At 41.1% G+C, this 9,645-nt stretch overlaps 1 protein-coding gene across 1 annotated transcript; it reads left to right on the forward strand.

Annotated features, from left to right (window-relative positions):
* The first annotated feature begins 1,644 nt into the window (after positions 1-1,644).
* On the forward strand, positions 1,645-9,058 carry LOC128687998 (snaclec 3). Its single transcript, XM_053775648.2, has 6 exons — positions 1,645-1,783; positions 2,444-2,571; positions 3,419-3,593; positions 4,482-4,551; positions 8,430-8,545; positions 8,735-9,058. Exons 1-6 carry the CDS (start codon positions 1,726-1,728, stop codon positions 8,974-8,976), a joined length of 789 nt encoding a protein of 262 aa, XP_053631623.2. The 5' UTR covers positions 1,645-1,725; the 3' UTR covers positions 8,977-9,058.
* Positions 9,059-9,645: the final 587 nt, after the last annotated feature.

Genomic DNA, 9,645 nt, shown 5'->3' on the forward strand with positions numbered 1-9,645 from the left:
GTCCTGGGAGCCAGCACAATGGACTTCCACCTCTACCACCCTTAATCCGCCTCCATGTCCTTCCATGGCACTCGCACTGTCCACCACAGGTGCCACCTGATCCTCCCCTTCCCCACACACACCTTCTGCCCTGATCCCAGGTTCTTGTTCGCTGTAGTTCTGCACCTCCGTAGACTGCAACATAGCCTGTATCACCGTCTCCAACTCCTCCTCAATAGCCTTCACTGCTGCGCCCTCCTGCACCTCCTCACTTGACAACTGTACTGTTGATAGGCCAGGTGATTCATGGATCACCACTTCTTCCGATTCCACAGGCGGAGCCACCACCTCTTCATTCCACATGCGACCACGCCCTCCTCCTTGCACCCGTTCTTCTTTAGGCATCGGGTGCTCATGCGCAGGTGCTCCGCCCCTTGCCGGCCCAGGAGTCACTGTTGATGGGCCAGGTGACTCATGGATCACCCCTTCTTCCGATTCCACAGGAGCCACTACCTCTTCACTCCACATGCGACCACGCCCTCCTCCTTGCCCCCGTTCTTCCTTAGGCATCGGGTGCTCATGCGCAGGTGCTCCACCCCTTGCCGGCCCAGGAGCCATACTCCGCTTGCCACAGTCTGCCGCCATATGGTCATATTCGCCACACAGTCGGCACGTACGTCTCTGCCCCGCATACGCTACCATTACCTGGGTTCTAAACTCTTCGAGATATACGTACGAGGGTATAGGATGCCTTAGCGTCATCTTGAGATTAAAAGAACCCTCAGGAAATCCTGTGTAAGCACCTTTTACCCATTTGCCAGGTTGGGCAAGATGAACAGTTCCATAACGTTCGAATACATTTCGAATATCTACCTCATCAGCCTCAAAAGGCACGTTGCGGAGCTTAACCCACGAATAATGTCGTGATACATCAGTCAACTTGACCCTCACTGCCGGTGTTACGTTAATGCTGACATCTTGGTAACGATCAACCAAAGCCTCGTATACTTGAGCAGTTAGCACTTTCACGAAAATTCTATATACACCGTTCAGTGCCACTCCATATAAATCCTTGTCTCTGATGCCGTATGTCTCTTGTATAATTTTGGGCAATAACACATCGACTGACGTAGGCGTTAAAGCCCCACTAATAAGTTCAATGCCCACAGTATTCACTCTCCTGCGCACACCTGGCACCATGTTGTTGACTGAGTAGCTCGTCTGGGAAACAGTAGAGGGGTGCAAACCACGACCGCACTCTACCTCATCCAGGCAGCGAATGCACAACACCTCCTCGTACCACTGCTGGCAGGTTACTGAGGAGCGTCAGGCAAGGGGGTCTACACGGCCCAAGAGCGATGCAGACAATCAACTTTCTTGATTATCAGAGGGTTGTCTTCGTTTTTCCATTTTGGGCGTCTTAAAGACACCTAAGAGGTTCTTTTAAATTTACATGCAAAAATATCATTCAGTACACCGATCTGTGTTTTCTCAGTAAACAGTGTACATGAACTCACGAGTGGGATTTTTCATTCATTAACAAAAATTCCGAAGATATTCTTTATTTTCTGGAGACATGTTACCCAATATTTACCATATGGTCGAATCTCATACCAATGTCCTCTAATCTCTCGCGCACTCCAACACTAGAAAAAATGATGATAGCGTTCTCTCCCACCATCGTGGATATAACCTCTATCAACGGTGAGGAGGGTAAAGAACACACAGTGTTGAAGGAACTTTGACATGGGACGTCTTGGCTGCCTCTTGGCGACGGTGGTGTTATCGCTGGCGTCTTCTTTAGGTAGGTGGTTCAAGTGAAGTGAAGGATATTGTGTTAAAAAAACGAAAGACTCGATGATAATATACAGAAAAAATTTAATAAAATTATTCCAGTGTCTATGTGTTTCATGAGTTGTGTCTGCTGGTAAACATAACGTGCAGCTGGTCAGCTTTTGTCACTCTAGCAGTAATAATTTTTTGTGTAAGGCACTATTTTTATTTGTAACATAACATCGACTACTCCAAAGAAAAAAAAGGTACAATACACAAAGATGAGGGGGTACTTGTACCTCCTCCCATGGGAGACTTAGGTCTCGAGATACTCCCCAGATAGGGAGCCAAGGCCGGGTCACCACTACTTGGAAACGACCCGGGCCGGGAGAGTACCGGCGAATAAGAAAAAAAAATACCGTGACTGAAACAAAACACAGATAACCCGCACATAAGAGTAAGAAACTTATGATGACGTTTCGGTCCGACTTGGACCATTAAATTGTCACACACAAGCTCTCTTTGCTTCGTGCATCTGTGTGACTCGTTAATGGTCCAAGTCGGACCGAAACGTCGTTAACAGTTGCTTTCTCCTATATGCGAGTTATCTGAACACTTACAAGTAATAGAATTTCTGAACAAGAGTAAATAGGTTTTAATGATCCTCTTAGCGCTCCCCTACACCCAACAGACGCCTCCCTCATCTTCGACGCTGCCGACATAACAGTGACATCAGGGGAGTCACTGACTCTCTCTTGTGGCGTCAAGCAGGATTTTCATCTCTGTTTCTGGGACCACGAAGATAGAAGGAGTTTCCAGGTATAACAGTTCCACTCTTTATACATTTAAGATGAAGTAGTCAATATTTTTGAAGACCTATACTCATTTTTTTAATACTGTTACAATCTTAATAATCGACAATAGTGACGATTTTATGTATATTTTCTAATAATATTGGCATAGTTTTTTTTCACTTTTGCGAAAACTCCTTTACTATTAGCAATGTTTATATATTTTTTTACATTATGTATTTAATTTACTCACAGAATTAACAAGATAAACTTTTAGCTAAGGCATTCTCAGAAAATATGTTCTTGAAATCACACAACAAAGAATGTTTAATAATCAGGAATCTTCAAATTGCTTTGTTTTGAGGAAGTTTCTAGTCTAAGTAGAGTTACATTCATTCACTATAAAATGTCTACAAAGATTTACACTAGAGAGCCTCTCATCCTAGGTGGCGCCTATATATTTACCTTGCAACGGATTAAAAGAAATTATCTTGCAGTGACACACCTAAACAAAAACCTATATCTAGACAAACTTTATAGAATGTTGAAAGAAATCCTCTGGGTCTCCGAGGCTTCAGCTAATATTTCAACAGCACTCTCTGCTAAACTGCAGGGTCAGCGCATGATTTTTCTAATATAATAACAGGCTACAGGAAATGGCAAGACTTGCTAGTATGTTCGTCGAACAAGATGAGGAACCTCTACACAACTCTTGATAACAGGCCTTGTCGGGACTGGGCCGTAGGCGTGATAACCTACAGAACCATGAACAGGTAGGAAGGCTGAGGTGGTTCCCACTAAACTAGTTGAAGATTGAGCATGTATCTGCCTTAAATGATGATTTATGAAAGGTTCCTTCACTACAACCACGACAGGTTGATAATGTCCACAGCGGCGTTCATCCTGGGATGAGAGCACCCGAGGACCTCACAGACAACCAATGTGGCATCGTCATCGACTCTGTCAGCGTCGAGGACTCAGGGGCGTGGACGTGTAGAGTGTTTCTCACTGGCCGTGGAGGAGAATTACGCAACTCCAAGACAGTAGCAGGTGCGTAAATAAAACAACAGATGTTGTGAAACTGTTTATGTTCCTAATGTCTAAATCAGTTCGGTGAACAATAAACTGATATGTCTCTCCCTCTTTCCTTCGAGGACTAAATCCTCGAACAACCTGACGACAGCCGAGAGCGTTACCACCCGTAAACATCAGATGGCCCAGTATAAACCATACGGATTTAACGCTAGTTTTTTAAGAATAATAATAATAATTTCCATGCTTTCTTTTTATGACTAGATAGTGTTGCAGCACAGGACTTAGGAAGTCACAAAAACAGAAATAATAACTGCTAACTTTGGAAAATTGTGGAAGGGAGGACATCAGGCTTTAGAAAGGAAGGCACAAAAAAGAAATTGACTGTGTATTACAACACTTTCAGAACACTTGAAAAGGAACAAGAATTTTGTAATTTAAGGAAAATAAAAGAGCGCAAATCCATATGGGTTATGAAGTGCCTTCCCCAGGTATAACTATGACTTTGTTATATATTAGATGTCACAATCTCATGCATTAAAGACAACAGATGTTCTTTGATCTGACCTTAACATTTCTACACTCTCGTTGCCTCACACCCTCACCCACATATTCTTCCACCATCAGGCTATTTACATACCAACACAGTTTCACCCCACCTAAAAATACAAACACCCTCACCCAACATAATCCTTTACCCTCAACAAAACTGGACATTCCCACATCTAACCTCACCCACGTATCTATCTGTACATCTTCACCACTACTCTCACATCCTTACACCCTCGCCACCCAACACACACATTCCTATAACTTACCAACCATAACTGCACATAGATTTATTTTAAACTTACCCACTGAGTGCCAAGGAAGACATGTTCAATAACACTGGCTCTTTTCCTCCAGCGTGTCACGACTCTTTCGTGTCCTTGGGAGGCGGCTGCTTCCACTTTAATGAGGATCTCTGGCTGGACTGGTGAGTTCTTTACTTTGGAATTACATGACACTGAGTCACTTTACTGAGGGACTACATGATACTGAGTCACTTTACTGAGGAACTACATGACACTGAGTCACTTTGCTGAGGGACTACATGACACTGAGCCACTTTACTGAGGGATTACATGACACTTAACCACTTTACTGAGAGACTACATGACACTGAACCACTTTACTGAAGGGCTACATGACAATGAACCACTTTACTGAGGGATTCCATGACACTGAACCACTTTACTGAGGTACTACATGACACTGAACAACTTGAGGAACAACTGAGAAACAACTTGGCACTGACTATTACAACCCAGGAACAAAAATGCCTGTTATCCTGGGTGTAAAGGGGAGCAAGGAGCAGAACAAACACAGCTGAATGACTTTGAAATATATTTTCCTTCACTAAATGCGATTATAAGTATTTGCAAGTATGTACACTATATACAGATGGAAATATATGTGTACAACACGGTAAATCAAGAGGCAAAGACACAGCCTGGAGACAGAATGGACAACCATGTTCAACCAGCTCTAGAATGGAAATGACAAGGATGGAAACGTGAGTGGTCACCACGCCACCTCCACAGCTGCCAGACCCACCTTCTCATTGACTGAACCTAGGTACTGATCTGACGATGGGGCCCCATCGTCCGACCCGTAGCACCCTGTTCGCTGGTTGGGGAGGTAGCCTTTCAATGAGGGTGTGTACATTTGCCGAAGGGCATATACTCTTTGCATGCCACACTGAGCTACTTCATTGAGGAACTACGTGACAGTGAACCACTATACTGACTACATGACACTGAACCACTTTACTGAAGGACTACATGACAGTAAACCACTTTATTGAGGAACTACATGACAGTTAACCATTTTACTGAGGGAGTAAATGACACTGAACCACTTTACTGAGGGACTACTTGACACTGAACCACTTTATTGAGGAGCTACATGACAATGAACCACTTTATTAAGGGACTACATGACACTGAACCAATTTAATGAGGGACTACTTGACACTGAACCACTTTACTGAGGACCTACATGACATTGAACCACTTTACTAAGGGACTACATAACAATGAACCACTTTACTGAAGGACTACATGACACAGCCATTTTACTGATGGACTACATGACACTGAGCCATTTTAATGAGGGACTACATGACACTGAGTCAATTTATTAAGGGACTACATGACAATGAGTCACTTTACTAAGGGACTTCATAACAATTAACCACTTTACTGAGGGACTACATGATACTGAACAATTTTATTGGGGAACTACATGACACTGAACCACCTTACTGAGGGACTACATGACACTGAACCACTTTACTGAGGACTACATGACACTGAACCACTTTGCTAGGGGACTACATGACACTGAACCCCTTTGCTAGGGGACTACATGAAAGAGTCAATTTTCTAGGAAATAGCATAACACAGTCACTGTACTTTGTGGTGGGAACTATTGCGTGTTGAAAGCCTGCTACTGCCGCTGGGGACCGAACTGACAGCCTTGCAATTGCAAGATGACATCTATACCAGTTCAGCCAAAGTGTGCAAAAGATTTTCATTATGGGAAGCCACACAGTGGCTGACTGTGCATAACGTCGAGCTCCTTACATTATATCTTACTTTCACGATATGACTAGTCTCTATTCACTGCTGCACCACTCTAACATAACGTGACATTACGCAATAATAGCGAAGACTTTTTGGAGCTTAATGCTCTTATTTCAACTGGAATAGAGGATCAGTGTATTATTTTCGTTCCTGAATAAATTGTATAACGATAAATAAGAAGCTGATGAGTCGGATTTTGTTGAAATTTTCTCAAAATATTCTCAGTGAAGACCTGCTTAGTTGATTTTCTGTGATGATGTTACCGAAGGTATTAATGATGTTCTCTTTGAGTGCCGAGCAGCTGTACCTTCTGGGTATGGCGGAGATTGAGGAAAATAGGAAGGGCATTACAGCTTCTTAGAAAGGAAAGCAAGATTCATACCTGGATCAATGAAAATTGATATACAAAATAGCGAATAAAGCTGAAGAAGACAGTGCATGAAGCTATTACGACTGCTAATTCCTTCATGGTATTGGTGAACGAATATAGTTCGACAATCGAGAATGATACAAAAAAAAAAAAGCCAATAGGGAAGGTAAGAAATGTCCCTTGATTGGGGTTTCTCACATTAAATTCATGGACAGTGTTGTGTAACAGGAAGAGGAGGAAGAGTGTGTGGTTTTCTAGGGCTAGATTGGAGGATATAATTAGTAAATTAGAAAGGATCATGACTGGTAATGGAAGGAACCCTTTCATCTTATATAAGAACATAAGAAAAAAGGAGCACTGCAGTAGGCTTTTGGCCATACTAGGCACGTCCGAGTCACGAAGCAAAGGAGAGAGAATTTTCTTATCACATATAGAGCAACAACAGATATAATTATGAAGAATGGGTGGATTCCCTTCACAAGTAACATTTTGCAGCAGAGGGGTGTTGGCAATGAATGGTTGTCAAGACTGACTGCTCTTAATTGCTGGCTTGTCGAATACGGCATGATCATTGCAGTCCAATTTATTGAAAGCTGGGACCATTGTGTAGCAGAAATGATATTCATGTCAGGTGTGGGGTAGATCCATCTTCTGTAGTGTATCAGGATTTAAACTAAGTAAAATGTGATTTTGGTACTGTGGATTTTAAAAAAATAACAGTTGTCAATATAGTAAAGTAAAATGTGTACACAGTATCAAAGAACTTGATATTAGTAAAAGGACACAAATGCAACTAATGTGACATTTTATTGTGGCAACGTAAAAATGTCACATTACCTGCACATGTGTCATTTTAATTAACATAATTTCGGTAATTCTACCAACATTAATACAAGGAAGATGATGAAAGAAAAACACATTCAGAAATACTGAGTAATTTACAAGGCAACAAAATAAACGAACTAAGACTCCTTAAACAAGAAACATCGATAACACTGCAATAACCAAAACATGATCTAATTTGAAAAATCGAGAAGCGTCTGCCGTAAGCCTCATATAAGGAATTTTATTATTCTAAAGGACACACCTATGGATAGAGCAAGTAAAGAAAAGGGGTAGTGTTTTACATCGGAGAAAAATTGAACTATGGCATCAAAAATTATATAAAACCTGGAGGAACTGACACCGAGTCTCTTTGGTTGTTATTTCCACAAGAAAATAAACTGATCTTAGGTGTTGAACACCGACTCCCCGACTCTGGAAAGCAACCAAGGAAGACTTCTTTAAGACGAAAGTCTCTACAGTGGTAGTGGTGATCAGTCATTTCGGAAGCTTTGCCGGCGACATATTCTCAAGACACCTAGGTGTTGCACATGTGTCTTATTCATCATATGAAGGACTTTTGCCTCGGAAACTAGACAAGGGTATACATTCTTAGGTATACATGGAATAATGTCTCAACATTGATTATTTCAAGAAATATAGAAGTTCTCAGTTACACTGTTTTATAGATGTTAATGTACTTAGTTACGATGTAAATGGTGGCGTCCATAGTTACAACGCAATTTAAATGTGAATATCACTGTTTACGATGTTGTTTAGATATGATTCTTTTCACCCGAATGTTTTTAGTTACATTACTGCATAAACGTGAATGTACTTAGGTACGATGCTGTATGCTATAGTTGCGAACATCATTACATACGATGGTAAGCTGTGAAAAATTTAATTTGTGGCACTATTTAGGTGTAAATCCTCTTAGCTACAATGATATGTAGCTATGAAAGTCCGTAATTACGATGCACTCTAGATATTATTGTTTGTAGTCACGATGCATATAGATTTTAATATTCGTAGGTACGATGCCAGATTCTACTGCCAGAACCTCGGCACCTCAGAATTCACTTCTGACCTGGCATCGGTGGACGACTGCGATCAGTTGACAGCAATCAGGAACCACATTGTCTCGGAATGTAAGAATACAGAACTTTACACCTTACTGCTCAACCTACGTTTGTTGATAGCCAAACTTTTCCTAAGTCACGAACTTAAGGCTAAAAGTCAAAAGGCATGATAAAATGGAAATGTAACCTTATAGTGTATCGAGCTCAGATTTTTTTTGTGTGAAGTTTGTAAAGTTTAGTTATCTGCTTAACTCACAGATGGGCCTCTTTGGCACTGGCTTGGTGGCACTGATGCTGCACAAGAAGACAATTGGTACTGGGTGACTGGTGGCTCCGTGCCACGAGACCTGCCTTTCTGGTACCCAGACCACCCATACAACAATGAAGAGAGAAACTGCTTGTATATGGAGAAGTACAGCGGCTACTTCTGGGACAATGACTGTGAGGAAGCCGGGCCCTTCATCTGTGAAGAGTTTCCGGTCCCCTTATTGCACAAATAATAAAGAATCATTGAGTTTCACATAGCTTTACGCAAGAATTTTACAGTAATAAAAAGACACATACATTGATAAAATAAATTTATTAGTAGTATAACATTTTACCCTCATGAGGCGTGATGAAACCTTGATGAAAGAGACATTTATACAACACTTGGGTGCAGAGCCAACAAAGGATTTTGTCACTCCAATACAGAGAAAAACGGTGGAAGACCTGAAGGAGGAATCTGCATAGAGTCAGCCTAGAGATGATTATGATGTGCTCAGCCCATCAAATGATCCACAAGTGTCTCAGTCACCTACTTGTCGGTCTTTATATTTATATATAACACTGCGCTAGCCAAGGATTCGAACCCACAGGACCACAGGGTGGTCCTGTGGGTTAAAGAGTCATGTGGTTCTCGTTTACCATGAGGCAGGCCAGTACAACTTGGGTTCGAATCCTTGGCTAGCGCAGTGTTGTTATTGATCAATACCACTCGTCAGTGGTTACAATATATATATATATATATATATATATATATATATATATATATATATATATATATATATATATATATATATACATATATATATATATATATATATATATATATATATATATATATATATATATATATATATATATATATATATACATATATATGTATATATATATATATATATATATAT

Source organism: Cherax quadricarinatus, chromosome 10, assembly GCF_038502225.1.
Source record: "Cherax quadricarinatus isolate ZL_2023a chromosome 10, ASM3850222v1, whole genome shotgun sequence".
NCBI lineage: Eukaryota > Metazoa > Arthropoda > Malacostraca > Decapoda > Parastacidae > Cherax > Cherax quadricarinatus.

What these genes read in the sequence shown, in the direction of transcription:
- LOC128687998 (XM_053775648.2), top strand. Translation starts at nt 1,726, where the DNA reads ATGGGACGTCTTGGCTGCCTCTTGGCGACGGTGGTGTTATCGCTGGCG. An exon ending in ATCGCTGGCGTCTTCTTTAG is followed by an intron (nt 1,784 to 2,443) that starts GTAGGTGGTTCA and finishes TACACCCAACAG; the next exon opens with ACGCCTCCCTCATCTTCGAC. An exon ending in GAGGATCTCTGGCTGGACTG is followed by an intron (nt 4,552 to 8,429) that starts GTGAGTTCTTTA and finishes TAATATTCGTAG; the next exon opens with GTACGATGCCAGATTCTACT.